The 26,657-nt window shown below is 44.4% G+C and overlaps 1 protein-coding gene across 1 annotated transcript in view; it reads right to left on the reverse strand.

The window, feature by feature from the left end:
• LOC126252121 (arylsulfatase B-like) overlaps positions 1–26,657 on the reverse strand; it is a 366,034-nt gene that overhangs the window by 226,507 nt on the left and 112,870 nt on the right. The window contains exon 4 of the mRNA XM_049952986.1: positions 4,855–5,110. Coding sequence (XP_049808943.1) covers positions 4,855–5,110 — 256 coding nt within the window. The remainder of the gene's footprint in view (positions 1–4,854; positions 5,111–26,657) is intronic.

Raw genomic sequence — 26,657 nt, forward strand, 5'->3', positions numbered from 1 at the left:
CAAGGCCGTTATTACGGCCAGAGGTAGTTGTTCTCGGTACTGATTTCTCAGGATCTATGCAACCAAATTGCGTGAAAATGTAATCACATGTCAGTTCTGGTATAATATATTTGTCCAATGAATACCCGTTTATCATCTGCATTTCTTCTTGGTGTAGGAATTTTAATGGCCAGTACTGTACATCATAGGGATAACGAGGAGGAACACGTGACCAAATGTTGTAGTGGATGAGCGATCTGAAGAATTTGTTCACCATTCAAACACCCATTCTAACTAGCTAAGTCAGTACAGAACGGGGAATAAGAGGTTTAGTGTTATTTCACTGAAAGAGTCGTTCAATAAATACGAGGGGCGTTCAGTTAGGAATGCAATTTCGGTCGAAAAATCGTAAAATTTGTTATGAGACATCGTGGAATTTTTTCCCGATTCGGCCCCTAGTTTCACAAAGTTTCGACTGGTGGCGGCGGCTCTATGCGTAACCTTCAAAATGGTGTCCCTAACGAAGCAGAGAGCTCTCATTGAGTTTCTTTCGGTGGAAAACAACAGCATCGCCGATATTCGTAGGCGCCTGAAGAATGTCTACGGAGAGCTGGCAGTGAACAAAAGAATGTTGAGTCGTTGGCCGAGGCGTCTGCCATCATCGCAACGTGTTCGCGCAAACCTGTACCACCTCCCGCGCGCCGGCCAGCTGCACACAGATGTGACACCTAAGATGGTGGAACGTGTTGTCACATTCTTAGGCGACCGCCAGATCACAGTCAGATACCTCGCTGCACAACCAGAAATATCTGTTGGTACTGCTGACACACTCCTCCAACGTGTTTGCAGTACTCAAAAGTATGTGCCCGCTGGTTTCCCCGCTACCTAACAGAAGATCATAAAAACAAACGACGACCATCTGTGTGGAATTACTTGCGCATTCCCGTGAAAATTTTTTATCAGACATACTGACAGGCGACGAAACATGAGTTTATCACTTCGAACTGGAAACAAAATTGCGATCCACGGATTGGCGCCGTACCATACTTCCTCTGAAAAAAACTTCAAAGCCACACACCGAATCGGTGACATCACGTCGACCGTCTTTTCGGATTCTGAAGGTGTTGTTCTGTTTCATGTCCTCCCTCGCGATGCAAAGATCAACTCTCCCTCATCCATCCTACGGACTGGGTATCCCACCCTCCGAATTCCATACGTTTACTCCAGTGAAAGATGCACTCCGCGGGAAGTAGTACATGGATATGAGGAGATTATTGGTGCAGCAATATGTTGACTCCTACGTCGACCAATGGCGTGATACCATGCGGCCACACGAATCCTCCTAGTAAGGGGGCGAAAGGTGGTCGCACAGAACGGTGATTATGTTGAAAAATACGGTTTTGCAGACCAAAGATTGGGGAATAATATGGCGTATTGCAATCCTTAATAAAAGCAACTTGCCTTCGCTACGGTCGCAGGTTCGAATCCTGCCTCCGGCATGGCTGTGTGTGATGTCCTTAGGTTTAAGTAGTTCTAAGTTCTAGGGGACTGATGACCTCAGATGTTAAGTCCCATAGTACTCAGAGCCATCTGAGGAGGAGGATATTAGTGTTTAACGTCCCGTCGACAACGAGGTCATTAGAGACGGAGCGCAAGCTCGGGTGAGGGAAGGATGGGGAAGGAAATCGGCCGTGCCCTTTCAAAGGAACCATCCCGGTATTTGCCTGAAGCGATTTAGGGAAATCACGGAAAACCTAAATCAGGATGGCCGGAGACGGGAGAGCCATCTGAACCATGTCTACGCGAGACATTAGTTGCAAGCAACGCGCTAAAATTGAATTCTTCATTGCGGAAGAAGAAACCATTCTGAGCATCCATAAACGCTTGTGTGCAGTGTGTGCTAATGATGCAGCTGAGAGGGGTACTTTTGGGCGTTGGGTTAAGAGAGCTTAAACGACAGGAAGTGGAGAAACTGAGCTCCAATTTCCCAGATTTGGAGCCCTGGACCTTCCACCTGTTTGGGCCGCTTAATGACTTTCTACGAAGGATACACTTTGAACATGTGGACAGCGTAACTCATGCAGTGAAAACGTGGCTACGAGCACGGAACGAGAGATTTTAAGAAACAGGGAATACATGTTCTTACGCAACGCTGGCGTGAGGCTGAAGACGCAACGGAGAGTATGTAGAAGAAAAGTACATGTAAATGAAATGTTGACAGATCTTGTCACCGAATTTTAACTTATGAGAATAAACGAATTCTGTGAAAAAACTGTGGTGTATCATTCACTGAAAGATGCTCGTATATCAGTTTTTCAAAAATTTTGATAATGGTGATACACTGACCTGTAGCGTATGTCGAGCTGTATATGAGGTTCAGAGATGATGATTTGTTAGTTCAACAAGGAAGCGATTGCGGTGACATGATGACAACTGTAGTTACTGTGATCGCACGTACTCCACACATAATTGATTTCTATGACGGTTTGTGTGCGCCATTTTTATGGCGCATGGGCCACATAGGACAAGTGATATAGACTTATCCATTATTTCCGTGCAAGTTTCCTATGTTGTCTGGTTCCACGCCCTCATCAGTACAGTAGTAGTATGGCCTGCACGAGCTGATGAATCATAGAATGATAAATCAGTTTCTCAGTAACCACCACTCTGTCCCGTTTTAACTTATTCATATTACATGGTGATACTTCAGCAGTTACTTTCCCATTTCCAATTCATTTCAAGGACCTACACTCATCATATGTGTTTAACGCTCACCTTCCCCATAAGACTATGAGAACGTAGAAGTCATGCTGTTGGAATAACGCTAGCGAGACCTTCTCCAGTCCATTGCTTAACTGACCGCATAACTGTTGCTAACTGCTCGAAGCTGCGGGTTCCGTAATTCATCACACATCAGGATCAGAACTTCTATACCACTAAAATTCTGTAACCAGTGATGTTACCAAAATCAATAACGCCCTTTAGTATTAAGAAAGAGGGACATGATGACACCCAGGGCATCATCACGACAACACTCTGGGATCTGGCATGTACAGATAGTGGCCACCCACTCAGCAAATGGTGTTGAGTTTACGTCCGCTATTGAGTAAGCAACCATCTTGGCGACTGGAGACCACTATCTCAGTCACCATCTTCTGGTTGCAGTCATCAGCACCAATCAGCATCGTTCGACAAGACTACTTGCCATTCAGTCCTATATTTAGCACCAATGGGCATGAGGGTCTAACGAAGATCCTAACAGATACTGCCCAATTTCTGACTCCTGTCACTGGCAACACTATCCAGAAATCATGGATAGGCCAGACTTTGCTCCCTGGATGACACTGCCTTTGCTATAAGCCACTGCCGGACTGGTCAGCTTTCTCACTCGGATGTCGTTTGACCGTGAGGCACGGCTGCATAACTATACCTGGCTCAGCGGCAGCTGCCGTCGGATGCCAGGCCAGCGAGAAAGCTCTGCTCCAAGACACTCCGAGTTGTTTATCGCTGTGGTTGCGATCCTGACGATACACCAGCACTAAGCAACATGGATTCGTCGCCAAGCCTGCCCACAGGATACGGAACTAGATCATCACTGTAACACAAATTTTGGTAAGAAATGTATACGGTTTCAACACGAGCTTCGCTGGATTTTTTTGTTCTCCCCTCTTGACTATCCGCAAACTCGGGTCAAAGACGCTAAAGCCCCTCCTCCAACATGGCTGACACTAACTCTGCCGACTCCATTATACTGGTATAGAGTTGGTACTTATGCTCCGAGTTGGAATTTACGTACATAATTGTTCTCTATATGAGAATTCAGGCTTCTTCAGAGAATGCAGTTGATGAAATCTTCTCAGACTGTCAACCGAGTCGTGATATGAGTAGTCTGGAATATTTAGACGAGTTTCCTGCTCGTCATCTTCTGACGAACTTTAGGGTCTTTTTGTTGCTTTATAGCCGCTGGAAAGCAGACTTCTGTAGGAGGTCCAACTGCTGGGCCAGTCACGTGCCTCCAGAAGAGATTTCTCGGCCGTTGTGGAGGGTAAGGGAGAGCGTGTTTCTGGAGGCTTCGCATCCTGGTGCTGCCTGTTTATTCCTCTCACTGTCCTTGCCTTATTTGACATCAGAGTGGTCATACTGTATCTTTTTTTTTTAAATGCAACGTGGAGCACAACTGGGATTTTACGTTAGCAAAAATACGTCAGAGACGCTATAACGTTAAGCACTACAGGCAGCTAGCGTAATAAATAGCACCAGGGTTCGAGGCTAGAACACCCTCCGGCCTACCCTCCACCACCGGTAGCAACATCGGTTGGTACCAACCTGCCTGTCCCTCTGCAGATGAGTCTGTGATCCTGCAGCTACAAATGAATTAAATGGACTTCTAACCGACACTGAAGATGACGACTAGGAAGCTTGTCGAAACACGCCGATTGAAAGACGCCTCGTCACATCTGATGACTCATGAATATATCATCATTATATAAGTTTGCGTGCTTTCGTAGCTGTTGTCTTTGATGATAAAACTTCTGGTTCGTTACGCTGCGGCATATTCCTCTTCAACTTTCTTCACTGCTCCAAGTATCGATCACTCTGCTAGGATCCTCTTCAAAATTGGATTGGTGCACCTGCACTGCTGAACTCATCCAGGGAGACCAATGAAATTCTGAAGAAGATCTCAGCAGAGAGATCGAGAAAACTAGCAGTGAAGAAGCGGAAGAGGAATATGAAGCAGCCTAATGACTTAGCAGATTTTATCATCAGATTTCGCCATTTTCTTCTATTTTGAAATTTTCATAAAGAGCTGTGAGAACTTAAAAGAGCTGTGAGAACTGTTGCGGTGCAGCCTTTACAGCAGAATGGGACAAGTACCTGCGTAGGCCCTCCTGGCGGGGTCGCCAATGTGGCGAAGGTCCGGCAGCGGCCGCGGCGGCGGCTGCAGCGGCTGCGCCGGGTTGGCGGCGTGCGGCGCCAGGTGTGCCAGGTAGAGGAAGAGCGGCCGCGAGGCGTCGTGCCGCGCTATGACGCGCTCCGCCTCCTCGCTGAAGGCGTCGGTCGAGTAGCGGCCCGCGCTGTCGTAGTCCACCTCCAGACCGCGGCGCATGTCGTAGCCTTTGAACGGCGAGAACTGTGGCACACGTAACTGCGTCTCAATTCGTGGTGTCAACAGCACAAATTTTCTGAATGATATAATTTGCTGCACTGGCAGCTATTGGTTTGATTAAAATATCTCTCAGTACGTGCATCCGACTGTACTGACGACCTTTTTTTTCCGTTTTCTGCACAATGCTTCGACGACCGGCCCAATCTTCTTCGGGTGCTACGCGTTGTGCTGTTACCTGTACTCGTTGCCTGGACTCCGACAAGACAGTGAACTGTTATTGGTATTGCACCGCTGTTTATAGTTGTTGCCGCGTTTGCCTCCTGAGGGCCCTATGCCCTTTGCTTGAAAGGTATTTGCCAGGTTCAAACTAATGTTTCTCTGTCTATACGTGGTCGACATGTATGTGTTCTGGCAGCATGGAACGAAAGAACTTGAGGAGTTTCTGGAATATTTAAATCGTATTAATTCGAAGATAAAAATTCACGATGAACCTGCAGAAGACGGCTGGGGTCGGTAGTCGGTGTATTGGGCGTGAAATGGAAACATCAACACGGCTCTACTTGCCGAGGAAACCGGAGAGGCAAAAATATCGCTTCATCCAGCGTTCACTACCGAGCGATCGAGCCAAGTGGCGCAGTGAGGATACAGTGTACTCGTATTCGACAGGACGACGGCTCAAATTCCCGTGCGGCCATCCACGTTTCGGTTTTCACTGATAATTGCAAATCGTTTAAAGCAAATGCAGGGATAGTTCCTTGTGAACGTCACGCGTGCTCTCCTCCCGTACCCTACACCATTCCGAGTCTCTAATGACAACACAGGAGAGGAAGTGTTAAACTCTAAACACCCTTCTTCTTTTGCTACAGAAAATGTTGACCGTGAACCAGTTCTTGAGTGGCTGCGTTGTAACGGGTGGTTAGATTACAGTTTAGCCACACGCGGGTTAGCTGTAATTATCATACGGCGGCGAAAATTGGTAGATATTCTAATACGTTAATGCGGAACCGAAGTGTGACCACCAGTTCCTAATCTGGCGCTGTAAAGTGTTTGTATGACGGTATGACATCCACGCTTTCGTTGGCAACCCGAGAAGTGAATTAACAGCATGGCTGCGGAGAAGAGACAACGTGTGCTGTTAGTTAAACTGTTTTTTTTTTTGTGAATGGCAGCAATTACAATGCTGCATTGAGAGAGTATCGCTGACTGAAAGGTCTCATGAGGGGCCCGATATCATTAAATAGTTTAAAGAAGGTGATAACGAAATTCGAAAATATGCGTGAACTTGGTGTGCCACTGGAGGAGGACGGTGTCCTATCCCGATTAAAGTTACTGACGAAGTTGCTGTTGTAACTGGCCACGCAGTATGTGTCCAGGGTAGTGGTGCTGCTCGTGGAGTGACATGAGAATTGTCCATCCCATAGTCAAAAGTAAGGAATGCTTTGTGGTCTATTTTGCACTGATCCAGATGGTCCAGCAACTGATACCTCGCGATCCCCAGCAACGTTCTGAAATTTTTCTTTGGTCTGTGGCACGGATCGAAGTTCATGACTCGTGGCCAGGCAATATCCCATGGAATGGCGAGGCACATTGTACACTACATGGTGCAGTGGATACACAGAATTCCCGAATTTCGGGTAATGTTAAACCGCGTGTTGCGGAGGAAGAGCCAATGTACCCGCCGTATGTGACTGATGTGACTGCATTTTATGGATTCTGAAACCCTTTACTCTCGATCCGTTCTTCTTTGAAGACTATACACACAGGGCTCCTGTCAGCTGTACGTGAGGACTGCACCCCCTTGTACAGCGTGGAAACCGTGCTTTGGAAGGGCGGAACTGTATGAAAACCACTTTTTCCATGCAAGACGTGGCAACACCTTATGTCACTTTCACAGTGAAAGATCTGCTTCATGTAATCTTCCACGAACGTGTTATCTGCACAGGTTTTCCAGATGCACGGCCTGCGAGATGTCCTGATCTGAATCCATGTTACTTCGGCTCTGGGGATATGCAAATAAACACCATTACCAGGGACACCTTCACACTCTGCCTGATCTGAAGGACTCTATACAGGAACACGTTGCTCAGATTCCACCGGAACTGCTGTGTAGAACTGTCGATCACATAGTTTTACGGATATAGCACCTCGCTGACGTCTTCAACAAACTGTGTTGAAGTGGTTAATAATAAAATCAAGATACCGCTTTTCTGACTTGTGTGACCTTTTCCACTCACATCATGTCCCTAATCCGTTATATACGGAACGGTTCTATACGTCTGTCTTGTATTCACAGCGCCAGATTTCCACCTAGTGCACGAACGCATTAGAGTATCTACCAAGGTTTGCTGCCGTAGAATACGTACAACCCACAGTGAACCTCTGTGAGTAGCTCCACTTTAATTATAACCAACTGGTATATCAAATGAAATTACCCAAGTTGAGCTCCAGACGAAGAATTACTCAGCTACACGTTTTAAAAATCGTAGGAGGTTGATTGCACTTTATAATTAAGCCCATCATGTGTGTGTCTTAGTATCCCTCTGAACTGGTGTGTAATTACTGCTGACACAGGCTGGCAGAGTCACACTGCATACCTTGCTCACTTGCTAAAACTAGCCTTCATTCTTTACAATTTACGGACCAAAACTAAAGTTACTTGGGAGCGAATGTATGCATTAAAGAAGGGAACTGACGTCATTACACATCGTTACCATAGTGCCTTAGGGGAGCAATACAGTCCGCAGGCCAATAACATGCCTTTCTTCGATGGGCTACTCTCGTGCGTACACCCCGTTGTTGCTCTTTTCTTCATTGTTTTAGGCAAAAATTCTGCAAGGTGTCTGGATGTAAGACGAGTCGCTTTTGGTATTCCAGGTTTTCTTTCGCCACAGTATTTTTTGTACAAAACGCATGCACCAAAGTATTCTACGTCCAGTAAATGACCAAAAACACTTTGATAATAATTTTTATTTGCTCAACGCTATTTTTTAGCTCTGTAGGTGGTAACTGCTCCAATTCACGCTCCCCCATTCTTGTAATCAATGACTACACATGGTTTTTACAAAAAGTCATTCGTTGAATTTATCGCCTAAAACGTAATGCCCTGCTAGGCTCTGAGCATCACGACGTCTCTCTTGTCCTTCCATTTCATCGACTTCTGCTTGTTACCGTACGCAGTCGCCATTCATCAGTATTTCTTCCAGGAAACCCCCTTTCTAATTTGATGCATTCTGCCGACAATGTTGATTTTTTATTGATCAATTTCTCAACCAGAGCTGTGTACTGGTGTGGAAGTAAACAGACAACCAAGAGCAAATCATGAGTAAGTTTCAAAACATTCTGAGAAGCGCTTCTTCTTTTCAGGATAGGGACTGCCATAACGTTTACCTTAGCAGTGTAGTGTCCCATATGTGTCCGTAACAGTTTTCACACAATTCATAAAATGCGTTTTCTTCACTGGCAAGAGGTACCATGCAGTGGAGCTGACATTAACTGATCGTTACAACAGCTGCCGGCCTAAAAATTTTCATTCCACTATCTACAAACCGCAAAATGTTGCGGATCGGTATATGCGTTGACATCAGTGTAAACGAGCGAACAGTGCATAGATATACACTGAAGTGCAAACGTCATGGAATACTGGGTGTTGTGTGATGTCCTTAGCTTAGTTAGGTTTAAGTACACTCCTGGAAATTGAAATAAGAACACCGTGAATTCATTGCCCCAGGAAGGGGAAACTTTATTGACACATTCCTGGGGTCAAATACATCACATGATCACACTGACAGAACCACAGGCACATAGACACAGGCAACAGAGAATGCACAATGTCGGCACTAGTACAGTGTATATCCACCTTTCGCAGCAATGCAGGCTGCTATTCTCCCATGGAGACGATCGTAGAGATGCTGGATGTAGTCCTGTGGAACGGCTTGCCATGCCATTTCCACCTGGCGCCTCAGTTGGACCAGCGTTCGTGCTGGACGTGCAGACCGCGTGAGACGACGCTTCATCCAGTCCCAAACATGCTCAATGGGGGACAGATCCGGAGATCTTGCGGGCCAGGGTAGTTGACTTACACCTTCTAGAGCACGTTGGGTGGCACGGGATACATGCGGACGTGCATTGTCCTGTTGAAACAGCAAGTTCCCTTGCCGGTCTAGGAATGGTAGAACGATGGGTTCGATGACGGTTTGGATGTACCGTGCGCTATTCAGTGTCCCCTCGACGATCACCAGTGGTGTACGGCCAGTGTAGGAGATCGCTCCCCACACCATGATGCCGGGTGTTGGCCCTGTGTGCCTCGGTCGTATGCAGTCCTGATTGTGGCGCTCACCTGCACGGCGCCAAACACGCATACGACCATCATTGGCACCAAGGCAGAAGCGACTCTCATCGCTGAAGACGACACGTCTCCATTCGTCCCTCCATTCGCGCCTGTCGCGACACCACTGGAGGCGGGCTGCACGATGTTGGGGCGTGAGCGGAAGACGGCCTAACGGTGTGCGGGACCGTAGCCCAGCTTCATGGAGACGGTTGCGAATGGTCATCGCCGATACCCCAGGAGCAACAGTGTCCCTAATTTGCTGGGAAGTGGCGGTGCGGTCCCCTACGGCACTGCGTAGGATCCTACGGTCTTGGCGTGCATCCGTGCGTCGCTGCGGTCCGGTCCCAGGTCGACGGGCACGTGCACCTTCCGCCGACCACTGGCGACAACATCGATGTACTGTGGAGACCTCACGCCCACCGTGTTGAGCAATTCGGCGGTACGTCCACCCGGCCTCCCGCATGCCCACTATACGCCCTCGCTCAAAGTCCGTCAACTGCACATACGGTTCACGCCCACGCTGTCGCGGCATGCTACCAGTGTTAGAGACTGCGATGGAGCTCCGTATGCCACGGCAAACTGGCTGACACTGACGGCGGCGGTGCACAAATGCTGCGCAGCTAGCGCCATTCGACGGCCAGCACCGCGGTTCCTGGTGTGTCCGCTGTGCCGTGCGTGTGATCATTGCTTGTACAGCCCTCTCGCAGTGTCCGGAGCAAGTATGGTGGGTCTGACACACCGGTGTCAATGTGTTCTTTTTTCCATTTCCAGGAGTGTAGTTCTAAGTTCTAGGGGACTGATGACCTCAGATGTTAAGTCCCATAGTGCTCAGAGCCATTTGAACCATTTGAACGTTATGGAATAGCGATTTGCTCATATACAGATGGCGCTAGTATTGCGTACACAAGTATAAAAGGGCAGTGCATCGGTGAAGCTGTTATTTATACTCAGGCGATTCATCAGGTTTCCGACGTGATTGTGGGCGCACGACAAAAAAAAGTGGTTAAAATGGCTCTCTGCACTATGGGACTGAACATCTATGGTCATCAGTCCCCTAGAACGTAGAACTACTTAAACCTAACTAACCTAAGGACGTCATCACGAGGCAGAGAAAATTCCTGACCCCACCGGGAATCGAACCCGGGAACCCGGGCGCGGGAAGCGAGAACGCTACCGCACGACCACGAGCGGGCGCACGACAGGAAATAACAGACTCTGAACGCGGAATGGTAGTTGGAGTTAGACGCATTGAACATTCCATTTCCAAAATCGGTAGGGAATTCAATATCCCGAGATGCATAGTGTCATGTGCGTGCCGAGAATACCAAATTTTAGGCATTATTTCTCATCACGGATAACACTCACTTAACAACCGAAAACAGCGGTGTTTTCAGTGCTAACAGGCAAGCAACAAAACCACGGAAATGAATCTGGGACGTACGGCTAACGTGTCCGTTAGGAAAGTGCGGCGAAATTCGGCGTTATTGCCTTCGCTGACAGCTCGACGTCACCTGCAGCGCCTCCCCTCGGCTCACGACCGTATTGGTTGGACCCTAGACGACTGGAAAACCGTGGCATGGTCACACGAGTCCCGATTTCAGTTGTTAAGAGCTGATGGTAGGATTCGAGAGTGGCGCGGATGCCACGAAGGCATGGACCAAGGTTGTCAAGCCGGCCGCTGTGGACGAGCGGTTCAGTCCGGAACCGCGCTGCTGCTACGGTCACAGGTTCTAATCCTGCCTCGGGCATGGATGTGTGTGATGTCCTTAGTTAGGTTTAAGTAGTTCCAAGTCTAGGGGACTGATGACCTCATACGTTAAGTCCCGTAGTGCTTTGAGTGATTTGAACCATTTTTTGAGGTTGTCAACAAGGCACTGTGGAAGCGAGTGGTGAGGGCTGTGTTTACAGGGGTTGGGCAGGATCCTCTGGTTCAACTGCACAAGTCAATGACTGCGGATAGCTATGTTCGGCTACATGAAGACCATTCACAGCCATTCGTAGACTTAATGTTCCCAATGAACTATGTGCCGTGTCATCACAAGTGTACGCAATTGGTTTGAATGACATTCTGGACAATGCGAGCAAATGATTTCGTCACCCCAGATCGCCCGATATGAATCCCACAGAACAATTATGGGAAATAGTCGAGGAGAAGTTCGCTCACAAAATCCTGCGTCGGCAACATTTTCACGATTTGGGACGGCTACAGGGGCATCATTGCTTGGTATTTCTGCAAAGGCCTTCCAACGATTTCTTGAGTTTATGCCACGTCATGTTGCTGCACTACACTAGCCAGAAAGAGCCCCGACACGATATGAGGAGGTATCTGCTGATAATTGTCATCTCAATGTATCTGTCATGCCCATTTCAACTTTTAAAGACATTACACCAAATGGTTCTTGAGCAGCAGTGACCCGTGTGGATGCATAGTTTAATCCGACAAATGACCGCTGTCCATGTACATAGATGAGCGATCAGTGCGTATGACTGCGATGTGGAGGACCTGGATTCAGTACCTGGTACTTTACTTACGAAGGAGAGGACTGGATTGGGATGCGATCAGCTTTTTTAGGCCAACTGCGGACCTGCTTCAGTGAGACATAACAGCCCCAACATCTGCGAAACCGACAACAGCTGGGAGAGTTTTGTGCTATTCTGCGACACTGTATACACCATCTAAATGATGCCACAGGGCAGAGGATGAGAAGGCGGCCGGTCAGCATCGCATTGTCCTCTGGGCTTCATCGTGGAGTTACTTTACTTCGTTTTACCCAACGACAGACAATAACGTTCCATTCAGACAACATTACAGACACTCACTCGATTCGGGTGTGACCAGAAACTAATTCTCGGTTCTCATAAAAAAGTTACAGAGTGAAGCGATTAACGATAGTACATAAATTTTAAGTGAAACAAGAGTGACAGTAAACTTCGCCTTATGTTAAGAACTTGTAAATATTACTCTTCAGTCAGGAATCCGTACCAAATAGCATGACGAAAGAATCAGAGAAGGTCCAAAGGAAACCAAAACCTTTCTGTGGTGTGCATACTGTAAGACCTTAAGTACACACACCATCAGATTGACTTGTCGCTCTATCGAAGTAGGCGAGTGTCAGCAATATGTCTCGTGGTCTTATCGTGGCGTGTTTATCTTCTGTCGTTAGGTCAGACGATAGAAATGCCACTTGCACGCTTAGAGTAGCAGATTGACGGTGACCAACTTTAAACAGAACTTTATTAATTTTTACACACATTTATTAAAATAATAACAAGCATAAAAACTGCTTAACTTGGATCTGGATGCTATCTGCAATTGAAAATCTGAAGTTCCTTTGGTATTGGTACGCTAATCTTATTCTCACATCTATGTCTGATACTTGACAAAAGTGTCTATACATTTATCTTCATGGCTATGTACAGGAATATGGTAATCTTATTAGGCGCAGACTGAAACTTGACTACAGACTGGAACAGACAAATGTAGAACTCGTACAGACTGGTATGGACTAATGCAGACTGGTACAGACTGGTGCCAACAAATGCAGACTGACTAATTGGAAGTCTGTACACTCGTTATAATACCTCACGTGTTCATGTATCACTGCGTGAGTGTGATCCGTGAGGAGAAAAGGTTCTACGTTAGCAGCAATCTCATTGGCTGCGTTACATATTAATAAGCGGATCAGCGGAAGCAGAATTTGGTCCGTCTCTATGGAAGCGCCATCTCGTAGTGCGGAGACGGACGAACACGGCGCCTGCGCTGTTGTGCTTAGCGAGGCGCGCTCTAGTGGGAAAGTTGTGTACACGCTGACTACGCGGAACTATGTACACAACACTTTCGTTGCAGAATCTCTTAGTAAGCGCGAAAACCTCGTGCAGATAATTGCTAAAGAAGTGTTCTTCATCACGGTATGGTAAATAGTTCAGGTACTGAGAGCGTATTTTCCTAAAGGAATCAACCAATATACAGCTTCCTCCTGCCTATATTTCGCGATTATTGCACAATGGTAAAATCTCAGTGATTCGAACTCACACGGAAGCTTACCAACAATTGTTCTTCCTTCGCGACTGGAGCAGTAAAAGAAAGAAGTAGCCCCCACCACACTATAAGGTGGTTTACGAAGTATAGATGTAGATGTAGGGACAGTGCCAGCCAGGGCAGATTTCGTCTACAGGCTCACAGATGCAATGCTTCTGTTTCGCATTGCCGATGGCGGCGTGCTGGAAATCAACGAGAAATGAGGTAAGATTCTATGCTCCGAAACTGAAAACATATTACTCGTCGTAATGTAGGATCATCACACGTCGACTTAAACACCCACTGCCACCACTCCCATACCTTCTTCTAAGTCTTTGGAGTGAAGGTTGTGCGGAAAGACCGGGTAACGTACCCTGAGGGCTGGGTTACCTAGGAACGGTATAGTATGGTTGTGGTACTGAAGTGTACTAAATGTATTAAGATGCAAGGAGAGGGTATTTAAAATGAGGGAAAACACCCGGACACCAGAAATATGTACAGATTTGACGCAAATAGTAGTTACCTAATGAGCGAAATAGGCACTGTCTGCGAAATAGTTTCAAAATCTACTCATCATGTTTTAGAAATTACTGGGATAAGTGTAGGAATAATCGCTGATCTTAGTGCGTGTAAATAGGTAACTAAATCTAATAGTGATGAGAAATTGTTTTATATTGGCGGTGCCCCGCAGCTTGTAAAACTTTGAAGAGCAACATCTTTAATTTGTCACGGATTAAACGTGTTTCGATCATCAACAGATATCATAAAATGTCACTCCAACAAAAAAAAAAAAAAAAAAAGTGGCTCTGAGCACTATGGGACTCAACTGCTGTGGTCATAAGTCCCCTAGAACTTAGAACTACTTAAACCTAACTAAGGACAGCACGCAACACCCAGCCATCACGAGGCAGAGAAAATCCCTGACCCCGCCGGGAATCGAACCCGGGAACCCGGGCGTGGGAAGCGAGAACGTGTCACTCCAACACACTAAACATAAATGATATTGTATTGCCAATAATACAACACACTCTGTGCCATCTGCTACAGTCACAACGTTTGTTGAAAGGTCGCTCTTCTAAAGGGTCACTCACTTATATTCTCTGCGTTGTTGAGGAGTTTCCTGCTGGTTGTTTCTACTTTACTTGGTTTGTCTCTCTGTACAGATGGCAACTAGCACCTATTTACGAGAGGCGGAGATAATGGGTCGCATGCCGTTCAACTACAAGCTGATCGTTTTACTGGAATCTGTATTGTCTGGCTCAGTAGTTGTTCCAAATAATGAATACTACCCAAAAGTTTGGATTAATTCACGTTAATTGGATGACTTGTAACTGCAGATATTGAACAGATTATTTTCAGCGCCATCAGTGGCGTCTGATTTGTTCAAAGTTTGGTACAAACAACAATGAACTGATCGCTTTGCTTTCCACCGTCTACTTCTTTCTCTTTTCATGATAACTGGAACTGAGGCAGCAGCAGAGTCATAACTGTTCACGTGGTTTTCTGATCGAAAGAGAAAGACACCAAGACGGAAAATTCAAACGATACTGTGAATCTCGAAACTAAACGGATTGATTATGGTTGCAGGTGTAATGTGACGCTGTCCATCTCGGATACGATAGTCATAAATCATCAACAACGGGGCCCAACTTTTACACACAGAGTGTTCGTACGACACTGTAAATCTGTTCATGAGACGTCTGTATACGCTATATGTACGAAATTTGATACTTATATTCATGTGGTTTTCAATGTCTTCATTTTGTAGCTGACGCCATGTGATTTTCGTCGCTGCGATGTCTGATGATTAGTGGATATATTTTATCAGTGAATACATACTTTTATCTATGTTAAAAATGAGAGATAGGTATTTTATGAGACAATCTGTACGCTGTACTGATATTTTGTGATAGCCCATGGTGATGGTAAATAGTTTTTTTCTTCAGTCAGCAGTCTATCTTGGTGTATAATACTCCCATAAAAAATATCATTCTTCCAGAACACAAAGATGCTAAATGACCGTATTAGAAAGCAACTAAATATTAAGGAATGTACTCCTAATTATCAATATAATTTAAATATACTTTATGATCTACGATAATTTTCGATAGTTAGTTATTATTCCGGTGCGAAGTATACACCAAACACCTATCACGAACACAGACGGCACATTTTAATGACGTATGTTCACACGAAACCAGTTCCGACTTTGTAAGCTTTTTTTGATGATGACGCCAACGGCTGGGAAAACGAAGCTGTTATAGATGTGAACAGCTGCCCGTCTGCCTCTCCGTGAACGGAATTCTGACGCAGCGTATTTCATGTAAGCCGAAAAGTGATTCACAATGGACGTCACATGAACTCCGGAGCGTCCGTTAAGTACGTCACTTTCTGACCGCACGCCACCTTCTTATTCCATTAGCTGCCATTTTCTGTATTATAAAGCAGACGATTTCCTAAATTATATTCTAGGAAAATCTGTGAAAATAGGCGTCTAGAGATGAAGGTCCTAGACGTCATCTGTACTGTTTTTATCATTTAGTACTACTCCTGAGTGATTCTAAAGTGATTACATTGGAGCAAAAAAATATCTATGCTAGCATCACGGCAATTCTACGAAGCTTTGATCCGTTAAATACTTAAGTGGAGATGGTGGAGCAAGCCAATGTCGTTTCTCAGGCAGTGAGAAACGTTCCCTTGACTACAAAAACGCAGTAATTTCACACTGGATGTGCCGTGTTTATTAATATCTTTTATATCGATGTCTCTAAGAGGAGGATATCTGTTATCACTTAAAATATGCAACCACTCGAAGCTTGCATTAAATATCTGAATACTTTAAAAGATGAATCTGAAACAACGACAGTTAGTAATCAAGGTAATTACAATTCAGATTATGTGCATCAAGATATTCGTGGTATGAAGTAAGTAAAATGTGTCTGAAAATAAACGTGTTTCAAAAACAGTTAATAAAGTTGCGAGAACGACAGTGCAAACAATCTTTACAAAATTATTCACAGAATCTCAGTCAAATGTCACTTATGTAAAACTGGAACTATATTCTTACAGTTGTGCTTCACAAGAAAGGAGACTGCCTAGGTTTAAAAACTGTAAACCATTTACCCTCCTCTTCGTAACACAGAGTTTGTTCGTGCTAAGTGCTATCGTCCAGTAGAACATGCGTAAACGGTGATCAAAAGTAAGACCAGAACGACGGAGGACAGAAAATGCGTATCTCCGAGTGACAGTTTTGTAGATCTCGAGAGGGTGAGTTGCTAGCGTGTGAGCTCCTCCTACCAAAGGTCACTTGTTCAAACCGTAGTGATCACAATTTGTTGCAACTCTTTACAAATGAAACTGTTATATATGGGACTATATTTTCCTGACATGTAAAAGGACCTCTCAGAGTTTGTAGCAATGTTCATTTGGCTGTCTGCTTTCGTTTCGTTAGCTGAAAATAGAAAACCTACAGAGTACACTTGTACAGATAGATGTGGTGTTTTGTTGGACATGTGCGACAGAACAGTCACCACTAGCGATAAAGCAGCTAGTGGATTTATAGTTTTAAAGAATAAACATAAACAGTCGGAACAGTGAAATAAATAAACAATTGCATCACACGTGCGGAAGAACTAGATCTGTATACAGTAAGAAAAAAAGTTGATCCTATTTGGGGTTTGAACTCAGAGCCCTCGGTACGATTATCTGACGCTCCCACGGAAACTACACGTGTTAGTTACGCACAGTTATGCTTTTCTTGTGCTCCGTAATTTTGTGTTACTTTTGAGTAACGTTTACGCCCGTTCTGCTGGACACAGGACATGGCACGAACTAAATCTGTGTTTTGGTTGGTACTCTGTCGGCATACAACGTTTGATACTGACCTGAGTGTCTGACATCTGGAGATCTGGATGTAAGCAACAAGCTGGTTTTAGAAATATTAGTGGATATAGTACAATCGTCGAGTTGCAAGTCGTGGTTGAAGTACCACTTTGCATGGATTCATATGATCGTATTTAGACAAAGCTTTTGACAAATTTCAACATAATATTCCACCATCCCTTGAGAAAAACACATTGACTGAACAAGATCTCAGTCATATAAATGCGCGTCTCTCACTTTACAAACACTACAGGAGATATCGTAGTTGTCGTTTATACCTTGCTTCACCGGAGGTGTGTACATGTAAGAAGGTGGGTCCGGAATATATACAGAACCACAACACATTATCGCTTCTCGCCGCTGGCTACAAAGGAGTAACTTTCACAGGCAAAGAAACCTGCATGTTTCATGCGCTCGCGAAGCACTCCTTCACATAAAACACTCTCCCTCTTACTTGACCATTTGTATTTTTAAATTAATTAAATGCCCTCAAATGAACTGACTAGGTCGATGGGGATGAGACAATTGAAGACCAGTGGCATGAGATAGCATCAGTGAAATCCGTTCAGAATTCCTAACTGATTATGGTGACTACATACAGGTTCGAGCTACGGTTTGCCGTAAATTTTCTATTGTCATAAGATATTCAGTAGATTTAAAGTTTCTTTTACCTCTTTTGTGACAGTATGAGGAATATTTCAGTAGTCAATATTCATATACCGTGTCTGGTTGCAAAAAAATTTGTAACGTACGCTCGAATAACTCTGTATCCCACATATTGCCAAATTTAGAGAACTGGAGAAATGTTTCCGGTTCAGAAAAAATATGACAATGAAATTGTTTAGCAATTCAATCTAATTGTTTTACATACGTTGTAGAAATAGAGTTAACAATGAACACTAAGTGCTTTCTCTCAAGATTTTTGTCTCATGCCGTGGTATGTTGCTACACAGCCTTGATGTGGACTTTACCTGTATCTGCATAAGCACTACGGTAGCAGGGGGCAACAGTATTGGTGCGGGTCGTTGCATGTGGCCATCCCACGCCAGGGGAAGAGCAGGTCGACAGTTGAAGCCTATCCTCAGCTAGCGTGTCTGCAAATGATTGTTTTAACAAGTACCATCAATAATTCGACAAGTCGGTAATCAGTAAGCAGAATACCGAATAAAGAAATAGGAAATCAGCACGTAAACAACAAAGAGGACCGCTGGTAATGGACGAAGCACACAGCTGAACGGACGCCAGCAAATTATGACATTCGCCTCTTCGGAACGGAGCTAACGAAACACACGGGCCTTGCGGCGTACGTCACAGCACGTGACACTGCAGGCCTTCCGGGTGCCAGCGGCCGTTTCTGGCGGGGAGGGTGTTGTTATTTCAGACGAGTTTAATAATTCTTAACCGTGCGTTTAAACACTTGGTAGGCTAGATAACACATAGCAAAGTTAGAACCTTTCGTGGGTACCTTCACATTGACATATACAGGGTGTTACAAAAAGGTACGGCCAAACTTTCGGGAAACATTCCTCACACACAAAGAACGAATATATGTTATTTGGACATGTGTCCGGAAACGCTTACTTTCCATGTTAGAGCTTATTTTATTACTTCTCTTCAAATCACATTAATCATGGAATGGAAACACACAGCAACAGAACGTACCAGCGTGTCTTCAAACACTTTGTTACAGGAAATGTTCAAAATGTCCTCCGTTAGCGAGGATACATGCATCCACCCTACGTCGCATGGAATCCCTGATGCGCTGATGCAGCCCTGGAGAATGGCGTATTGTATCACAGCCGTCCACAATACGAGCACGAAGAGTCTCTACTTTTGGTACCGGGGTTGCGTAGACAAGACGTTTCAAATGCCCCCATATATGAAAGTCAAGAGGGTTGAGGTCAGGAGAGCGTGGAGGCCACGGAATTGGTCCGCCTCTACCAATGCATCGGTCACCGAATCTGTTGTTGAGAAGCGTACGAACACTTCGACTGAAATGTGCAGGAGCTCCATCGTGCATGAACCACATGTTGTGTCGTACTTGTAAAGGCACATGTTCTAGCAGCACAGGTAGAGTATCCCGTATGAAATCATGATAACGTGCTCCATTGAGCGTAGGTGGAAGAACATGGGGCCCAATCAAGACATCACCAACAATGCCTGCCCAAACGTTCACAGAAAATCTGTGTTGACGACGTGATTGCACAATTGCGTGCGGATTCTCGTCAGCCCACACATGCTGATTGCGAAAATTTACAATTTGATCACGTTGGAATGAAGCCTCATCTGTAAAGAGAACATTTGCACTGAAATGAGGTTTGACACATTGTTGGATGAACCATTCGCAGAAGTGTACCCGTGGAGGCCAATCAGCTGCTGATAGTGCCTGCACACGCTGTACATGGTACGGAAACAACTGGTTCTCCCGTAGCACTCTGCATACAGTGACGTGGTCAACGTTATCTTGTACAGCAGCAACTTCTCTGACGCTGACATTAGGGTTATCGTCAACTGCACGAAGAATTGCCTCGTCCATTGCAGGTGTCTCGTCGTTCTAGGTCTTCCCCAGTCGCGAGTCATAGGCTGGAATGTTCCGTGCTCCCTAAGACTAAATTGAGCTCTAACATGGAAATTAAGCGTTTCTGGACACATGTCCACATAACATCTTTTCTTTATTTGTGTGTGAGGAATGTTTCCTGAAAGTTTGGCCGTCCTTTTTTGTAATACCCTGTATATTTCCCACTGGCCCTGCAAGGGGCCGAGCGTTCGCGACGTATGGTGGGCAAGACAAATGTCTGAAGACACAAGTTCGTTGTGGAGGCCCATATTTCTCGTGGGTCTCGCTATAGAACAAGCGCTGAGAACGCTAATGGGTTTCTGCGTGGGTGCGATGTGATTTTGTGCGAATTTTCTTTACTCAAACATTTTAGTTTCTGCTAACGGTAAGTTGATAACAACTGCCCCAAATCAACACAAAATAAACATCACCCATTATTTGCTACGAAAAAACTTATTATCATGCTCTTTACGCAATGATAATGTTTAAAGCGGTTATTAGGAGTACAGACTCCTGTAAGAAGAAATTAAATATTTCTCCATATAGTTTTGAAACGGGTCTAAGTTGTCTCCTTCGCTTTCTCGCGTACAGTGACATTCACGCCATCTTATACACCGTCGTCAACCGTAAAATATTTTATTCGTTAATCATTGTTTTATTACAAGTCTGTATCACGGCTAGTTTCGAGTTAGTGGCCTACTGTCTTATCTTGACGGAGCTGCGCGGGGTAGCCGCGTGGTCTAAGGCGCCTTGTCACGGTCCGCGCTGCTTCTCCCCGCCGGAGGTTCCAGTCCTCTCTCAGGTATGAGTGTGTGTTGTGGTTAGCGTAAGTTAGCTTACGTTAGATTAAGTAGTGTGTAAGCTTAGGGACTGATGACCTCAACAGTTTGATTGCACAGGATCGTACCACAGATTTCCAAAAGTTTCCAATCTCGAGGGATAGCCTGCTTCTTGACAAGGTATATAGGAATAACTATTGCCGAATGTGTAAATCTTTCAAACAATATTTTATTGTATGACATAAGCGCACACCGACACATTTGCGTGAAACGTTGACGTCTATCTAATGTGTTTATTTAGAAACATGAAACCGAATGTCAGTAAAAAGTGTTTTCTTTGTGGTGATACAAACTATCTGGGAAGACAAGAAGGAGCAAATTTAACAATTTGATGCAAGTGCAATTCATTCTGAATCACTACCTGAGTGCGATGACTGGTCACGAAAATCAGAAGACCTGATGGAATAGAGAGTTACGAATCACGGTGTGTTGAATGACGACTCTACCAGAGCAATACTACGAGGTATGAAATGTTTGACTTTCGTAATGACACTTCCTATCACCGAAAACGATTTTATGCAAATTAACACTCGCCGTGGGAGACTGTGCTATACTTCTTTGTGTGATGTAATAAAATGGTAATATTATTTAGTTGTCCGCGGCTCGTGGTCTTGCGGTAGCGTTCTCGCTTCCCGCGGACGGGGTCCCGGGTTCGATTCCCGGCGGGGTTAGGGATTTTCTCTGCCTCGAGATGACTGGGTGTTGTATGTCTTTCATCATTATTTCATCCTCATTCACTCGCAAGTCGCCGTAGTGGCGACCCCCGCGAGGGGTCTCCCGGCCACCAATGCCATACGCTCATTATTATTTAGTTGCTAACAATGAAGAGCAGGTAGCCGCTACCAACTTACAGGTGTACTTCGTAAGTATTGGACGCCGGAAACACCAGTAATGCACCATAGATGGCGCGATGTATGCACTGACGTGCTTATTCCTGATGGTAAAGGTGTGTAACACTGCAGTAAGTGCTAATGTTCTCACGTTTATTGTCACTTATCTCTAGTGAAATGGCGTTAACTTGGCCATGCAATTAGTAGACAAAATATTCACGTATGCACAAGTAAACGGGAGTTGTAGGGAAGGTGACAGCTTGTACCTGATCACGTAGCCGCGTAGGAGACACTTTCCGCACGCCCTATTCCCAAGACTATTCCAGTGGTTAAGAGTAACAGGGCAATCACTGTGCAGCGAGGAGGGCTGTAGTGAGTCCCTTGGAAAAAGGCAGTGGCTCCTCACGTGCGTTAGGAGCCTTAAATCAACGCTCGGTCAGTCGCAGGCGACATGGGTGTTCTGCACAATACTTTGCAATAGGTAGACATAATACGCAAACTGCAGCTACGCACCTATAATTCACAAAACGCGCGTGCCTGGCCTCCCTACGACTTCGCAGTTCGCTCCATATTGAGGAAATGGGTGCTATACCGCTGGTCGCACCCTTTTTTTTTAATGGACCTTTTTCTTTTTTCTTTTTGTTATGGGAGTAGCCAGTTTCACCAGAGGGAGAATGCTCAGTTGTCGCAACAGTCCTGTTTCTGTTGTACTACTGCGAAGAGCCATCAACTCACTTCTGCAGTGAACATATGGACTGACGCTGCCAGTAATTGTATGCATCTAAGAAGCAATGGCGGAAATAAAAGGAAGCTTCAGGAGTGAGATTAGACGCCAGTGTGAAAAGTTATTAATAATTGAGACATATCGATGACATTGCCCTGCTCAGTGAATGCGAAGAAGTGTAGACTGGAGTTAGCCGTCTAATGAGTACAGAATGTGGATTGAGAGTAAACCGAAGGAACCAGAAAGTGATGACAAATAGCAGAAGTTAGATGAGTTAAAAACGTAACTTCAGTGCATAAATGGACGTATGGAAAACTGTGACAGCAAGGTTGGTCCCAATAGAGGGATATACTATGTTAAAACGTCAGGGAATGACTACCATGATGCAGACCTCTAGCGGAAGGAGAGATTGGAGTACATCCACCAAATAATTCAGGTCGTAGGGCGCAAGTCAGATGTTGGCACAAGAGAGAAATTGCTGACATGTGGTTCAAATATTACGCATTCACAGGAAATGTTTCTCATCTCTACCGTGAACACCCGAGTACCATACTGGGTATCAACACAGCTAATTTACATATACCTAGTCCAGTGGATGGAAAATTAGTACCTTTACTATAGTTTATCATATCTTCTGATTATCGGGTTAAATGATGTGAACAGCTGCGGATTAAATCATTCAGGTTATGGCCACGCAATTCCACCAGTACTGAAAGTAGTGAAATGCCCAAATTAGAAGCGACGGACCTACTTCTTAAGATGTCTGTACCAATGACATTCGCCACTAACATTCTATTGAATTTTAGAGCTGCCTACATTGCCCCAGATTTTATATTTAAATTATAAGGAATATTACAAAATCCTCATTTTTCTATTCCTTTTTTTAACTGTGTCTTCGAACAACAATGTAGAGTTTTTCGTGAATTTCTGAAAATAAAAACGTATTTATAATTAGAATGTCCCGCATAAAAAATGGCAGATGTCAAATGATAGCCGGCCGAAGTGGCCAAGCGGTTCTAGGCGTTACAGTGTGGAACCGCGCGACCGCTATAGTCGCAGGTTCGAATCCTGTCTCGGGTATAGATGTGTGTGATGTCCTTATGTTAGTTAGGTTTAAGTAGTTCTAAGTTCTAGGGGATGATGACCTTAGCAGTTAAGACCCATAGTGCTCAGAGCCATTTGAACCATTTGTCAAATGATAAACCACGTCCTAGCATCGCATAATTTCCTCAACGAGTAAACAAATATGCCAACCAAATGTCTTGAGTAGAATTTCGCGTTAAATTTACGCTATGTTACACTTAAGAGACACCAGAATTCTACAAAGTCTTATAATCGTTAGCAGCTTCACAATCTGAACTTGGAACTTCGCATTCATAAAATGCTTCGATGACAGAACTGTGTAATATTCACTAAGCAGTGTCTTTACGTACGTCGGATACCTTACGACACAGTATTACAAAATTTTGAAGAACAAATTTCCGTTGTCGAGTTACAATAGTTTCCTTGCACATACACATCTCTCATACCGAAAGTTACAGTGAAGAGGTAAAACAGTACTCATATTTAACCGAAATTCACTTCTAACACCTGTGCGGTTATAACGTTGGTTTTACCCATAAATAACTGTCTCTTAGGACGATTCTTCAATGAGACCACGGCAATTTTCTTAGAAAGATATTAACCTGATGTGTTACCGTTCGATGCTGAACTATACGAGACAGAAAAAAAACTACAAGTCACTCTCATTTCCTCTTCCGAGTGAAGAGAGCAAAATCTTCTCCGACTGCAACTTCCACGATAGCACTGACGGGCATTATGGTCGGTGTGATGGCACAATCACGGAAGAAAAAATGTAGCTATCAGATCAATAAGACTAACCAAGCATTATCAAGTGGCGTTTACCGTAAGTAGAATGGATATTATTATAACGTTTTAAGAGAAGATTTTTTTCAATCTTTTGTTTAAAGCCACATGAGTTATATCCTGCCACATATCAACATTACAGATTTCAGTGCTGAGGGTTTTTAATTTTTTTTAATTTTTTTTATTTTTTTTATTTGTTTATTTTTTGCGGACACCTGGGTCACATATCTCATGCCCTGTATGGCAATAGAATCCAGACAGACGAAACTAGCATTTAAAAGATATTTTTAAACAAATTTTTCATTATCATAATGAATTGGCACGTACCTAGCCTCGGTGTTTCCTCGTCAGAGCTATGCAACTTTCTGATTTGTGGCCGTCAGAAGACACAGGAGCGCAATAATTTTAAAACTCAGCAAGTATGTGAACAAAATTACGTGCACTTCTCAAGTGGCAACTTTGCTTTGGGGGAAAAACTTGTCCCTGATGTATTAAAACCGGTGTTTCAAACATCGGTACGGATAAAAATCTGTACCCATGTGGTTGCTAGCTTCTACTCGTGTTAACATACACTCCAGTAGCCTTTCAGACTTGGAAACGACAGCCAAAGACAATCAGGTATGGGGTTTGTGACAAGAAGAAGTAACAAGTATCATAACCGCCACCACTAAACGCTACACAGGTGATAATTATTAATATTATTCATACCCGAAAATCACGGCAGCCTCCCTCGTTTTCAGAAACGAAATGAGACAAGGAAATATTTGATAGTTTTGTGGTGAAAGTGATGCAGAACTTGAGGTTTTCGTCTCTCGCCTCAATCCTTATACTCAGTTATTCATGCTACCATACTGAAATTGATTCAGCAGATAATTGCTTAGCTTTAAGTTTAAGAAGTTATAGAATTCCGAATAACTGCATCTCAAATTTACTTTTGCCATCATTATTGCTTTCAAATTCCCTACTTTCATTTGAGTTTTGATGTCTGTATCTTATTCATCAATGAAACTACACCCTCGATTTCTGCGTTTGTTCCGAGAATGCATAACACAAACTCCACAATGTTATATATGTTTTCATAAGATATGTGTTTAAATGTGAAGTGCTGGAACATTTGTACCCAACCCATTTTAGTGACAGTTTTTTGTGCGCTCAGTTTCTCAGTTTGCCGAAATGTGACAAACTGCTACATATTAACACGTTCTAGAATCAAGCCATTCTCATTAATTTTTCATTTTTGTACCTTATTCCACGTAGAAACATAGTGAAACAGAACCCATATGTAGTCTAAAAAATTATTAAGTGATCCGCTCAGTGTTCGGTGTATTGTGCACTGCTGTAATAAAATTTACACTTGGTTTCAATGAACATAATAAATTTTATATCCCTCTCAGATTCGTTTGCTTAAATCACTTGTCATAAGGGGTTGCACGAATTTGGTGATTTGTTTTTCTGTCGTATACATTCTTAAATCTTGAAATGCACCTGCAACCTCTAAGACTGTAACATACTGTCCCACCTTCAGTACTGCCGCATGAAAATCCCTAACTACTCATGCTAACGATCGTGAAGTCATTATGGTTACCGCTAAGCGAATGTAGCTCAGTAATGCCAACTTCAGCGCAAGTATTATTGAAAATTCCGAACGCCTCATCAAGTAGGCCGTGTGATCGCTTTTCGTAATACAGTGCGTCATGGCGTGCTAGACTTTCTAGAAATATACGGGGCGACAATTATTGAACTATATGAAATAAAGTCGTCATAACTTCTGATCGATTTGCTTAGGATGTCAAACTGCACTGTTGCCTGCGGGTCATGATGGTAATTAGTATCGTTTGCTTTAGCGACGAAGCCCACTTTCATTTCGATGGGATCGTCAATAAGCAAATTTGGCGCATTTGGGGGACTGAGAATCCGCATTTCGCGAGCGAGAAGTCTCTGCACCCTCAACGGGTGACTGTGTAGTGTGCAGTGTCCAGTCCCGAAATAATCGGTGCGACGTTCCTTGATGGCACGGTGACTACCGAACGGTACGTGAAGGTTTTGGGAGATGATTTCATCTCCATTATCCAAAGTGTCCCTGATTTCGAAAAGATATGGTTCATGCAAGACGGAGCTCAGCCCCAGAGAAGGAAGAATGTGTTTGATGTCTTGGAGGAGCGCTTTGGGTGCCGCATTCTGACTCTGGGGTACCCAGAGGCCACTGGCATGGGCCTCGATTGGTCGCCAAATTCGCTGGATCTGAACACATGCGACTCCTCTTTTGTGGGGCTATATTAAGATAAGGTGTACAGCAATAAGCACAAAATACTGAGTTGAAAACAGCCCTTCAGGAGGTCATCGACAGCGTCGATGTTCCTACACCGGCGGGTTCAGCAGAATTTCGCTATCCGTCTGCACCATATCATCGCCTATGATGGCAGGCATATCGAACATGTCATTACCTAAATCCGGATATCTATAATGACGTTTACATGTTCGATGAAGTGTGTGCACGCCGTAGTTTGTTAACTAATTTTCCCTTTTTT

This window comes from Schistocerca nitens, chromosome 4, assembly GCF_023898315.1.
Source record: "Schistocerca nitens isolate TAMUIC-IGC-003100 chromosome 4, iqSchNite1.1, whole genome shotgun sequence".
NCBI classification, from domain to species: domain Eukaryota; kingdom Metazoa; phylum Arthropoda; class Insecta; order Orthoptera; family Acrididae; genus Schistocerca; species Schistocerca nitens.